The 14,166-nt window shown below is 47.3% G+C and overlaps 1 protein-coding gene across 1 annotated transcript in view; it reads right to left on the reverse strand.

Moving 5' to 3' along the window:
* Positions 1 to 14,166, reverse strand: part of Ptpn21 (protein tyrosine phosphatase non-receptor type 21) — a 62,166-nt gene that overhangs the window by 10,826 nt on the left and 37,174 nt on the right. The window contains 5 exon segments of the mRNA XM_052738714.1: positions 757 to 2,201; positions 5,508 to 5,592; positions 6,187 to 6,247; positions 12,304 to 12,383; positions 13,265 to 13,352. Of these exon segments, the coding sequence (XP_052594674.1) occupies positions 757 to 2,201; positions 5,508 to 5,592; positions 6,187 to 6,247; positions 12,304 to 12,383; positions 13,265 to 13,352 (1,759 nt within the window).

Genomic DNA, 14,166 nt, shown 5'->3' on the forward strand with positions numbered 1-14,166 from the left:
ACTAATAACGATGGCTCATTATAAACTGGGCACAGCAAAGATGAAACCTCTCACGTGGTAAACGTTCTGAAAAAGACGACTACGGAAAACAACCCTGGCCTCTCACATTTAGTTTTAAATGCGCAGGAAGTGCTTTCCCAGGCTTACTAGATTGAGTAGCAAAGAGCCACCATGTCTACAAGGGCCTTCCTTGGAATGCCCGGTTCACGCTCTCAGTCTCGTCAAGAGGCCGACTTTCCTGGGTCCAGAGTCACTCTCCATCCCACAGAAGTCATGGCCAAGATAGTCACCTTGACAACTACATAAGGACGTAGGGACACAGCCTCAGATGCCTCTCCCAAGACATCACTGGAACAAAAAGAACAAATACTGTTCTGGGGTGCCTTGTCACCCCACAGGATTTTAATGGGTGCAATCATGGCTGGAGTAATGAATTCTCCTCCTCTTCCTCAACACATCATTAAGATGGTTTGTGGACTCCTCCCATCCCCTTCCATAGGCCTTTTTTCTGCACCCAACTTAGCTCTAGCAAGACCATCACCACCCTCATCAGTCCACATCCTTTCCACATAAACTCACACATGCCCCCAAATAAGGTAAAAGTCAGAGCTGAGGCAGGGATTGACAGGAGAAAAAGTAAAAACCTGAGAACCATTGGTTCCCGAGGGAAGGAGACAGGGTAATTAAAGGTTGAAACCAGAGATGAAGGGGCCTGTCCTCCACGTGTGAGGCACCTCTGCTCCTGGGCCAGCTTACCCCTAGTGGTGGAAGTCCTTCCACGATGCTCTTCTTCCCAGACAGGAGATCTGACACTGGCCTTTTCTTGAGAGAGTCCCTCCTAGCTCGGTACCTCCCTGAAGTCGTGAGGTCAGACTCGGACATGGAGGGGGTCAGCAGCCCATCTCTTCGGGGCCGATGGGTCTCCACAACCAGGTGGACGGGGCTGATGTCTTTCACCCTCTTCTCAGGCTCCGTAAAATGGGACTTGGGCTCAAGAATATGCAGAGGGCCGGCGACTGCAGCCACCGAAGCACAGGGGTAGTTCGGCTGCTGCTCCTGAGAGTAAGTGGCGGTCAGGCGGGGCTCGGACACAGCTGTCACAGTGTGCGCTCTGCCGCGGTCCTCGTCCAGGTCCTCTTCCTCCTCGCTGCTGTGTATCAGCATGGTGGCATCAGAGAGGGACTTCTTGTGGCTGTATCTGCCACTGTCCTGCTCTTCACTCTCCTCTTGCTTTGTTCTGTCGGAGAAGACACTGGACTGGGAGCCTGCCGAGAGAGTCCGTGGAGCCACGTCTGCCGCCGAGGCTGACATGGTCCTCTCCTTGAGCCTCAGGCCTTCAAGGCCATGTGTGAGCCCCGCTATCTCAATACTGTTCCTCTTCTGTAGGTGGGCATGCCGAGCTGCGGTGAGGGGCTCGCTGACCTCCTGCAGAGAGTGGGCCACCGGCAAGCTGTCCTCCTGGAAGGTCTGCACCGAGTGGTGGACACGCCTGGTGATGAGATCCGGATTGCTGCTGCTGATGTACAGGTGGCGGGACAGGTCCGGGGTGCTGTTGGCAGGCCTCGGGTATGGGTACGGTGGGGGTGGCCGGTATACCTGGGTTCTCATAATGTTTGGAGCTGGGTAGTCCTGGGCCTGGAGCTGCACGTTTGTCAGCTCAGGCACACTGACAGCACCCACCACAGGTCGCCTCTCAGCGGGGTAGGGGTACGGAGACTGACTGTGGAAACTGTAGTTCAAGTTAAACGGGTAGTGGGCCGACTGGGGAGAGGTAAGGTGTGCATGCTCCCGAATCTCAGGCTGGCTGTAGACCAAGGCGTCAGGCCTGCTGTATGCGTAGGAACTGCCAATGTTGAGGTTCCTCAGCGAGCGGCTGTGCCTGTCCGCATGCACCATACCTCTGTTGAGCTGCTTCATGACGGTCTCATAGTCAGGGGTTGGGCGGTAAGATGGGGGGATCAGCGCACTGTGCCGATGGGATGGGATGTAGTCGGGTCTCATGACGTCACTGCCAGTAATACTTGGGTTGGAGGACATGGGGGAGGGCTGCAAGTAGGGCTGAGGGGTATTTAAGGAGTTCGTACTGTGTGCACTGTAGACGCTGCCGTTGCGGATGCGACCATTGAGGTCAATTTGGGTTCTGTCCAGACTTGTCTGGGAGTGACAATAGAATCCATTCTTGTTGGGCACAAAGATGTTATCTGAGGAAGGAAAAGGTTTGAAAAGATTTTGAAAATGTATTAAGTTGGACTCATTACTCCAGCCAAATACTGAGATAGGCTCTGAAACAGCTTGTAAATTTTCTTGCTGAAACGACACATCTTCAGCCACACTAAGTTGCCCTGGAAGCTTCAGCTCCCTAGCCTATAGGATGGGGTAGGTCTGCCGCTTAAAGCGAGGTACTTAGGATCTGGCCAAATCTAAGTCCAACACTGAGAGTATGATAGTATCGGAAAGTACTCTTCCTTCTGAAGGTTAAGAACACATGCTTCACTACAGACAAGAAACAGGTAGCTCTGTGGAACTCAAAGAGACAGTGTTGCAGTGAGCCATGGTGGGTAGGGATACAGCCCTGAGATGCTGAGCAAGGGCAGGTACCAACTATCTGTGAACATTTTCTTAACTGCAATTTAGGTTGTTTGCATAGATTCTCCTTTAATGAAAAGAAAAAAAGGAAGAAATCTACGATAAAAGGGCACCAGTACAGCAGGTACAGAGCTCTCCAGTCCAACAGGGAGGGCCACTGGTAGTTGCAACTCCACCAAGGCCCAGAAGCCAAAAATAGCTGTCGTTGCCCCACCAAGCCTCCAGTTGAGCAAGACATGGATGCAGGGCTGCAGGCTCAGCCTACTCATTCTACAGCACGGGTGTGCCTGCCTGGGCTAGAAGAGGCCATCTTTCCTCACTGCCTTCTGAGCACCATTCCCAATGCTTAAGAATAACTTCAACAGTCAAGGCCTGCAGAAAGTATTGTTTGGGTAATTCAACAGCTCCATGACCGTGTGATGTCTGATTACCCAGCCGGCACATTTTATTCTGGCGTGCACATGGCTCTGAGAAGGTCATTCTCATAGCCTCTCTACTCCTGCACTCTCCTGCCTCATCCTGTGCTTCTCCATCTGCAGAACACTTGGTCATTACTACATCTCAAGATTCCTTTTTTGTCACAGATCCCTCACCCAGGTTGTCTAGACAGTGTGACATCTACCTACCTAGTGTCCCTGCCTCCAGGCTCTCCAAGAGCACACAGGACTATACCTCCTCATCCCTTGGTGCCAAGCACATACATGTGATTAGTAACAGTAAGGAGAAAGTGAGCAGAAAGTTGAGAGTCAGTTTCTGAGGACTCCCTCCTCCCATTCCCCCAGTGTCTTGACCTACAACATTACAGACCGAAAAGGCTCCTCCAGCCTGAGATCCCGATACAGGCGGACATGGAACAGAGCCCACCTCCCAGGACACAATGGACAGGGACTCTGATCAAGAAGTAAGGCCACTGAGGATTTTAAACGTTGTTAGCCCAGCAGAACCAGGCCCTCCTGGCTGAGCAGTGGCATGTGGACTGGAGGGTGGTTGGGATAAGGGTGTGTGGGTGGCGGAGCAGAGGGGCAAAGCCAGAGTCTGCTCAAATCGAACAAGCTAGATAGAGAGCAGCAAACTAACCATAGGGAGCGAGATGAGAAGGGCCGGCCAGGGGGATGTGGAGGAGAATGGACACAGGCAAGGGATGATCATGCACCTAGGGAGATTAGCTGGAAGCTTTCTGTCAGGTGAGGGGGGCGGGGTGTAAGGACCAAAGCTATAGCTCACGGGATGCAACTGGTAGTGAAAGGTACAAGAAGATAAGGACCTAGGGTGGAGCGGGAGCAAGGGGACAGAGAGAGGGGGCGATGGAAAAGGCAGTGTACGATGTCACAGGTTATGGGTTTTCTACTGACTGGGTAAAATTACATGCATCTTGGAATCCACATAACCAGGAGAGTGACTTCATCACAATAAAGGACTGTAAAAACAAACAGACTTACAGGGTAAAGCAGTGAGTTCAGATTTAATATTCCATTTCCAGCAAGTCCTGATAGTTGACAGCAGTTCCTGAGAGAGCCTGCTACTGACTAGAGAGCCTCCATGCCGGTTCCCACCTGTCTGACAGTGGGAAAGGGGGTATGGGTGGGATGATGGCAGGGTGGGAAGGGAGAGCCTGGGTCACCCTTAGGGGAACTCTATGTGAAGGAGCTGCTGCGGAAGGTCCCTCAGGAAAGAAAAACGCCAGACGGGTCTTTGTGACAGCACCTAATACTAACAGGAAACCGCTGAGAGGGAGTAAGAGGGAACCGATGGGTCGGAGCATGGAGACATCACTCTCAGACAGAGTGTAGTGAAAACAGGAAGATAAAATCATCCAAACCATTGTTTGCAGAAGAGAGCAGAGGACAGAGTGGCAGGACCGTCACAGACTGCGGTGGGAGAACGAGCAGCACAGGGACAGAAGGCAGAAGCCTTGTCCCCACGGTTGGAGAGGCCGTGGTGTGAGTACAGAGGGGCACATGCAAAGACAGGGGGCCAGGAATGGGACAGTCCCAGAGGACACTGAACTCCACGCCTAGCTGTTCTGCCTTCCCCACCGTGGGGACATCAACTCTGCACAGGCGGCCACAACTAGAAGTGAGGTCAATACCACACCTTCTTTCTGTCCCTTCAGACCTCACGCCCTCTCCTGTGCCACAGCACTCCCCAGCCAGCAGACCCAGTCATAGGGCTGTCTGGAACTGATGATGATCTCTAGCCATCCCGCCAGATCCAGAAAGCTCTTCTCGGTGCCCTCGACATGAACAGAATGCTAATGCACATTCTCTTAGCAAAATGACTGTGATCAAATCATGAGCAAATGCCTTATTTTCACAATTAGATTCCGAGGCTCTCTCTCCAGAACTGCTCATCTGCATCCACCTCTCTGGCCTTCGGCAGTTAGAGTTTACAGACAAACACTACACAGATGGGTGATTGAGCCTGGAGGCGCTGCTGTGTACACACAGCTGGAGCGGCTGAAACGAGAATCTAAAGCATTCAGTGAGATGTTTCAGGCAGGGATAAAACAAAACATGTCTGGTTATCTTTTGTGACAAACAAACAGACAGACAGACAAAGCATTTTTGGTTGCCTGATGTGGTGGCACATGCCTGTAATCCATCACTTGGGAGACAAAGGCTGGAAAATCACAAACTTAAGGGAAGCCTGGCCTAAATAAGACTAATAGGGGAGGGTTCCAGGACTCAGGAACCAGCTTGGGGAGCTGCCCACTGACTACATTTGGGGCCAGATGGCCCCAACACACATTCAAGAAGAACCAGAATGCAATGGCTTCTTCTGGGATCCCAGGATGGCTATAATCAGGACAATTTGGGGTACAACTGCAAAAAGAAACCATCCAGACTTCAAGATCTCTAGGTCTTCACCGAGTGATTCATAGTTGTAAGTGTGCACGCCTTTGCAGACTCAGGGTACTTTACCTTGGGAAGAAGCAAATGGCTCTGGATAATGTCCATTATAATGCAGCTGGGGTGGGGGAGGCATCGCATAGGGCTGGGGTTTCGGCTAAGAAATGGAAAGTTGGACACAGAGTTAAAACACATTGCCCACGTAAGAAAGGTAAGGTCATTCTTTGCCGGACTCTTTCTCCTCACTAAAAAGGCCTTCTACAGGAGTCACATGTATTATAAATGGAAAATACCCACGGAAATGGAGGAGGTCTTAGCATATCTGTCATTTTCAACGCTGCCCACGTGGCAGAGCCAAGCCCTAAGCACTGACACCAAGGATACTAAACAGCACAAAACAGTCTGCATCCAAAAAGTTATCCACAAGAAGGGATGGAGACAAGCCTCCTTGTCTAAACTCATGAAAGGCTTTGATGTACTACTAACGCTGTAAGACAAAGTCATCGAGTAAATTAAATACTTCCTTAGGGTTTCTGGTTAACCAGTTAAAATTCATAATATTTGGTTCTACCTAATACTTGAACAAGTGTAATAAATATTAAGTGGAACTTATGGAAATCACCATTTTTTGGGATAAAAATTATCAAACCTCAACACACATTTGTGGTTCAAACTCAACATAGTGCCCAAAGCATATTTTAATTAAAGAAAGTGGCATCACTAAGAGAGGTGATCATGTTCCTTCTCTTACCAGAGACATCCTGGAAGAGGAGCCCCTCCTGACGGAGTTCAGCGAGGCAGTCTGAGTTTGCCTGTGGGAGAAGACAATGGTGAGCCCAGCACATGCTTCCTCGTCTACAACAAGAAACCTGAGTTAGGAAGGGAGCCAGTGTGGCGGCTCGCACCGTAACTCCAGCGTGCAAGCGGCTGAGGCGTGCTGGGGTTTGAGCACTGCTGTGAGTTTGAGGCCAGCCTGGATGATATCTGAATGACAGGCTAGCTAGGATACAGACAGAGAGAGACACTGTCACAAACCAACAATAACAAAAAGAGATACAGACGGGTAAAATGAGAACTCGTTTAAGGCAAAGGGCAAAAGGTCAAACGCCATTAATTACAGAAAAGAGAGTTGCCACTTCCTAATGTAGGACTTCACAGCGTCCCCAGAACAAAACAAGCACACACTTCTCTGTTTAAACACACACACACACACACACAGACACACACACACACACACACACACACACACACACGCACACGCACACGCACACGAACACACTCTTAGTTCTCTTTCTTCACATCTGTTTTACTTAAGTGTGAGTGGGTATGGCATGAACATGTGCATTAGATTCTTGCTAATATTGATAATGCCCATCATTTTGTCAAGGACTCTTTAATTTACCAAGAGCTTATGTGATGCACAACTGATTATTAACACATTCTGTGACACTGGGTAGTGCTCTAATGATGCACAACTGATTATTAACACATTCTGTGATACTGGGTAGTGCTCTAAGGACCATTACTGAAACTCTGTCATCACAAAGTAAACAAAATAAATGTACCAACTCAGCAAATGAGCCCTAAAGAAGCCTCTTTCTTCTAAACTAGTATTATTCTTAGCACTCTGCAAACGGCATCTGGACTACACTCTGAATATTGGCTTATTTTTACAGGACCTTTAAAATAAAGAAAACTATTGGACACTAGGATCGTCACATCAGGTGATTACTATGCACTTACTAGGCAATTCCCTTAAACAATTTTCTTTCCTATGCCCAGGAAGCACACAGGTTGCTGGAGAATAATGCACACCTCCTTTCTTTTCTTGACAGTAAACTTTAGGGCTTTATTGTACAGCTATGTCTACTTTCCAAAAGACATGTCTATCTTTCCAATATCATGACAAGTATTCAAGCCTACAGGGTACATGTTGGATGTTTTTCTAGAGTGCCCCTTAAGTACATATAAGACACTGATTTTTGATACTTTGAAACTTACTTTGCCTCTAAGTACTCACCATGGTCCGGCCTAGGTTTAAAGAACTAAGTTCAGTCTATCGATGGCTTACCATCTAGAGGAACTGAGCTTCTAAAAGCATCAAAGCCAGCACACACCTTTAGTCCCAGCACTTGGGAGGCAGAGGCAGGTGGATTTTTGAACTGGAGGCCAGCCTTGTCGACAGAGCCATTTCCCGGACAGCCAGGGCTACAGAGAAACCCTGTCTCGAAACAGCCCCCATGCCCCCCAAAAAAGCAGCACAGATTCCAAAGTGGGGGGAAGGAGCTGCTGATAAAACACACTCATCAACAAACGCCTAACAACATCTCCACAGCTGGCCAGCCTGGGCAAGAACACATTTTCAGCGTGTGAAGTACAGACTCCAAGGACACAGGTCTCAGGAGCAGAGGCAGCCATTCTTACCCACTGGCATCTGGCTGGCAGCATCCAGTGGGAAGGCAAAAGCAGAAGCCAGTTCTGGTGAACATGGAATAAAGGAGTACCACATCCACCCGCCAAACGGTCTGACCTAGCCAGCCTTGCCTCTGGGCCACTCTAACAATCTGCCTGTTTTCCCCTGATGGTCCTTCCTTCTAAGTGCTGGGCAGTGAGAGGCCAGCCATCATCAGCTTCCCACACAGAAGACAACGACTGTCGGCTCTGCTTCCCAGTCGCCTGGGATGGTTTCTGTGCTGTTAAGTAACGCTGAGAACTGAGGCGGCTACAGCTCCCGAGATCAATAGCTAGAATGTGTACACTGGAGGAGATAACGAAAAGGCTGTCGGCTCCAGTGAAATACAGGACATTGCCTGGCGAAACTGTGCAGACTGCACGTGGTTATCTCGTGGAATCTGAACGACACTACCAGGGAGGTCCAGTCATCAGTTTTACAAATGAGGAAAGTGATACTTAGATTAAGCAGATCACGCCTGGTCACGTGGCAAACAAGTGACAGAGCCAGCATTTGAACAGGCAGGTCTGTCGGATGCCTGAGTGGAGTCTCTGACAACCATCTTCTGACTATGTCCCTGTCCCCAGCTAACTCGTAAGATAAGCTCCATGCAGGAAGAGAACAAACCATTGGATGGCCAGTACCCAGCACATGCCTGCACACGAGCAGCCCTCAACTGCGTGCTGAACACATGAATGCCACAGAGAGTGGGGACAGAAGGCAATGTTCAGGGAACATTTCTCAGGCAAGATGTCTCGGTGGGTAAAAGCACATGTGTGCAAACCTAACAACCTGAGTTCAAGTCCTGGATCCCACAGGGTGTCAGGAGAGAACCAACTTCCAAATGCACTCCCACACATACTAAATTAATCTACTGATTTAAGACTGTTGGAGTTGTCTCATTTGCTCTGTGAGCGTCTTTTCAGTCAGCCATTAGTTTATTCACAGCTAGCAAAGGGCAGGCTCTGATCATGTGTTAGATGGTAGAAATACGTCAGGCTGTTTGTCTCAATGACTTTCCTCCTGTGCTTTCCTTAATAAGGTGATGAAAAACAAAACCTCCCCAGTTTTAGGGTAGGTCAGAGGTGTGTATCCAGGCCACTATAAGGCTGATCTGGCACTGATCTGGCTCTGGATCCCTGCCCCAACTTGCCACTGTGGGCGAGCAGAGATAATCCCAGGCAACAGGCAGAATTGATGGTTAGGGGCTGGCCTCACTGGAGGTCACAGTGATTGTCATCTACCCAAGCACCTGCACAGCAAAAGAAGATGCCTCACTCCAACTTCAGGAGAGCTCCCTGTCCCCAAGCCTTACTAGGGAGGGCAGGAGACCCATCCCACTGTGAGCGCCTGGGACAGACCCTCTTATCTCCTACAGCTTCTTTCCACTCCTTTTCCAGGGTCTGATGGACTCCAGTGAGTCTTCTTCAGGCTTCTGTGGGCCCAGTAAACCAGAAGAGAAGGAGGGTGCTGCATTTTCTTCCAGTCCCTTGAGCAACAGTCTTCTGGGGTGGACACTGGCTGCTCTGTTCCCCTACAGCCTGGAACTACAGGGCTACCTCATCTCTCTGCACTCCGCCGCCAGCATGCTGCTGACTCTAGGCTCTTGGGCCCCCTATCTCACTTGGCTTTGCAGCCTGGAGGATACAGCCCACACAGAAGGGATAGAAAAGTCCTTAAACCAGAAAGTTTTGTGCCACCCTGTTCATTTTTTCCTCATATAACTTAGGGAGGTTGATTAAAGCCAGCCCAACTCTGGGGCTTGAGATATTAGAGAAGGCCTTTTGGCTTGACTGACATTATTATCTCATTTAGTTCCTAATACAGTCCTGAAGGGAAGGTCAGGAGAAGGTCTCATTATTCATGTTTATACCAAGGGAGACTCTGAGCTAACATTAAAAGATGATCCTGTTACCTCCAGTGCCTTGTCTGGGTGGGAAGCGAACTACTGGATCCTGTCCCTGTAACATCACCTGGGCCAAGATTAGATGAATCACAGCCATCCCAACAGCACTGTACTATATACAGAAAAGGGCATTAAGGAAGGATGTGGACACTGTAGGGGAAAGCGAATCCTTTCTATGGAAGCAGACTCCATCTCCAAAGCAAGGGCCAGCCAGACCACTTAGCTGCACCTCTGTTAACTGCCCATCATACTCTCACTTACCCAGCCGGACCACGAGAACAAGGCCTCCCTACACCTAGGAGTCATTGTAATATTAGATGCCACTAGATCTGTGTTGAGAGCCTTCAAGAAATAGCTATAAAAAATGGTGTTATTTTCAGCTTTCTTACCCATCAAAACATGAAAAGTTAATGGTATAAGCTTCATTCGCTTACCCAGGAAACAAACATGTACAATGTAATATATTTGTTTTGTGCATAATCACTCTTAAATAATTATACTAATAGTTCCTGGATATGCAGAAATTAAAAGTAAAATTTGGAAAAGTCCTTCATACGTAGTAGTTCTAAAGAGAATCAAATATTCTTCATACAGGAATAATGTACACAGTTAATATTATCTATGCTGCCTTATTCACATTTGGCTATATCCCAAAAATTAGATTTCTAAGACTATACCACACATATTCATTGCTTTTCTCTCTAAATTTTAAAATCATTAAAATGATGAACTGCCAAAATATGCTCTTTTAAAAGGCATTAGCCACAATCCAATACAGGGTTTACTAGAGGGCATTGCATCTAATGGTTTATTCAAGATGCTATAGCTACTATTTTTAAGAAGTGAACTGAGGTAATGATGGCTTATTACAAATGGTCTTAAATTTATGAAAAGCTTCAAAATGAAAATGCTATGTTCTAACAGGTTCTGTTGATTATGTGGGTATAATTATTATATGCAGAAATAATGTCACAAACACTCATCCTCAGGCAGCCAGGCCAGCCAAGGGCTTTTCCCAAATCCAGGACTCCTGGATCCTCTGACTCTAACACTTTCATACACAAATTCCAGAGCAAGAGGACAGCAAAAAGGAGGCCATACCACAAAGAATCAAATTGTTTACATGAAAATAGGTGGAAATGACACCATTGTGCCAATCAAAATAAACCAGACACACAAAGGCAAGTATCACATGTTTTCTCTCATACATAAGATTAAAGGCGGGGCAGAGTGGGGTGGGGGCTGGGCAGGGCTGGGTAGGGCTGGGTGGGCGAGGTGAGAATGTAAAAGGAGAAGCTGCATGTGGTGGCTCAGGCCAACAATCCCAGCATTTGAGAAGCTGAAGCAGGAGGATTGCTGAAAGTCTGAGGACCACCTGGGCTACATAGTGAGTACAAAGCCAGCCAGAACCACAAAGCAAAACTCTGTTTCCCACAGATAAACCAAAGGGATAAGAAAGCATCAAGGATGTGGAATGGAAAAGGAGAGTGGAGCTGGATGAGAGTAGAGAGGGTTAACTTCCAACAAGGGCCTTACATGCTGAAAGGGACATGCATGAAATGTCAGGAAGAACTCCTTACTTTGTACAATTCATATATATTAAAAGATAAACCTTCCCTCAAAATGCTGACCAAGACATTGATTAAAAACTGTAAAGAATACTATTCCCAAGCCTGACACGGTGGCTTTTTCTCGGCACTCAGGAGGCAGAGATAAGCCGATGGATCTTGGTGAGTTTGAGGCCAGCCTTGTCTAATAGCAAGTTCCAGGTCCACCAAGACTCCACAGTAAGATCCCATCGAAACAAAACAACAACAAAAAGAATCCTACTCTCAGACTGGGGATTATGGCTCAGTGTATAGTGCTCGCGTAGCATGGAGCAGGCCCTGGGTTCAATGCCCAGTGCCACAAAGCAAAAAAAAAAAAAAAAAAAAAAAAAAAAAAAGGAAGAAAAAAAAAATTCCCTTCTTTGTTTTTTAAACCTTCAAGGATTGTAATGGTTCTAATACTACAGAAGCTGGGCAGAGTGGACTATGCTCATGGTCTAGGAGGCTAAGGCAGGAAAAGCCCAAGTTCAAAGCCAGCCTGGGCTACATAGCAAAACCCTGTCAAAAAAGAAAAAACTAGTTGAGAGAAACCTTATAGGCATATTATAGCTATTAGAAGATGTCCCAATGCGAAAACGGAATGTAATTTCAATAAAAGCAAAAGGACTGTTGTCAGAAAAAAATATCATTTGATAAAGTTTGCCATTCTGGATAACACAAAGAAGGCTGAGATTAAAACTTAGAAATCAGGGCCAGCAAGACGGCTCAGCAGGTGGAAGGAGCTTGCGGTCAAGCTCAAGGAGCTAAGTTCAAGCCCTAGGACCCACACAATGGCGAGGAGTGATACCCCAAGTTGTTCTCTGACTTCTACATGTTGCCCCCTGACACACGTACAAAATAAACAAATAAATGCCATTCATTTCCAAATGCTTTTCTACTATTCCCACAGCAGGAGATACTCACAGGTCACACTGGTTTAGTCTGTAAAATCTGTGCCGGGCAACACACAGTCTCCACACGTACTTCGCTGTTTCCATGTCTTCCTGGCAAATGCAACATGCACAGAGAGGGAGAGAAGCACACAAAGAAAACACTTCTAATGCAGAATTGCACATCACGTCTACACCATTTCCCACCCACCGTGACTCTTTTATTTCCCAACCCCGCATCTAACTTATGGATGCTATAAGAATTTAATTATAAAAACAAAATAAGCTGTTTGAACAGTTTCTAAATGACTTGGAATCATAAAACACACTTGGTTTGAAAACATTATCTTTTGGGGCTGGAGACATGACTCAGTAGTTAAGAGCACTGGCTGCTCTTCCCGCAGACACAGGTTCAATTCCCAGTACCCACATGGCCGCCCACAACTGTCTAATTCTAGTTTCAGGGGATCAGACACCCTCATATACACATACATGCAGGCAAAACCCCAATGAACATTAAATAAATTTAAAAATCTGAAAAAAATAAAATGTCACGTTTTTATCTAATATCAACTTTTATTCCTGAGAAATAACACTAAGACTTTTCAAACTAAACATCTGCTTCGGTGTCTTAAGATGGCCTTTGTTAAGACAGAGAAAGCACGTAATAGTTAAGCAGCACTAACAGCCGCTCCCCAGCAATGGCGGCCAGGCTCGCTTTCTCCTCTACTCCGTCTCTACACTTAATTCAAAAGTCACTTGGATCAAAGAATATGAATACAAAGACTCACTTACTCCACGATATTTAATAAGTAACCACTTTTTGCCAAGTGCCACTTTGTAAAATGTGAAACATAAAATTTTATATCCTATAGAATTATGAAGTTCTGAGCTAGGCCACATTCCCCTCCCCAGTACACAACAGGGAACTTAGAAATGCTAACTTGCTAACTTCTGGGAGAAGCATCCCACGAAGAGTCTTTGTGCTTACTCACAGTCTGAAACTGGATGGTCTCCTCTTTATTTGCCAGCTCTAATGCAAAGAAGGACTTGTTGTGGGACATGTTAGCAATGTCATGCCACCTACAGAACAAGAGAACCGTGAGTGCGCAGAAGAACACTGGCACATGAGTTAACACCAGTCCATCAGTTTTGAAATGAAAAGGTTTTACCAGCTAGCACGCATTTTCTAGCGGAAATGACAACAGCTGGTTGCTAAAAATAAAAGCATGTGCAGTAACTGAAGGGCGAGGAGTTGGGAGACACAAACCTCATGTGGCGGTTTGAGTGAGAAATTCCCCTATAGGCTCATGCATTTGAGCACTTGCTCCCCACTTGGTGGTGCTGCTGGGGGAGGTCATGAAACTTTCAGAAGATGCAGCCTGCCTGGAGGTCAGTGGGGGTGGGCTTTCAGAGTTTATAGCCTTGTTCCACTTGTGTGTGAGCTGAGCGATCTCAGCTTCCTGCCCTGGCCACCTTCCACCAAGCCTCCCGCCACGCCTCCCCTGCCATGTGGACTCTAACCCTCTGGAGCTGTAAGCCAAAATAAACATCCTTAAGTTGCCATTGGTCACAGCATTTTATCTCAGCAACAAAAAAGTAAGTGATGCACCTAATCTGCTTGATTGACTTAACAGTCAAAGACCCTTATGTCAGCTTGCTGCTCAGGCCTCAACTACTTATTGAACAAACATTTTAAAGGGCATCTACTATCACAATGATAATAATGTACCAGACCCTAGGGATACTAAAATCAGGATGCTGATAGTCCCTGAAGGGACCTGGGAGAGGGGAGAGCAGCAGACAACACAAAATCAAACATCCTGGTCACCAGGGAAGGTAAACAGGACGAAGCAAGGGGGCGGGTGAGTGACAGACGTGCACTCAAGTCTCGGGG

Source organism: Peromyscus californicus, unplaced genomic scaffold (assembly GCF_007827085.1).
Source record: "Peromyscus californicus insignis strain IS unplaced genomic scaffold, ASM782708v3 Scaffold_15__1_contigs__length_86483966, whole genome shotgun sequence".
NCBI classification, from domain to species: domain Eukaryota; kingdom Metazoa; phylum Chordata; class Mammalia; order Rodentia; family Cricetidae; genus Peromyscus; species Peromyscus californicus.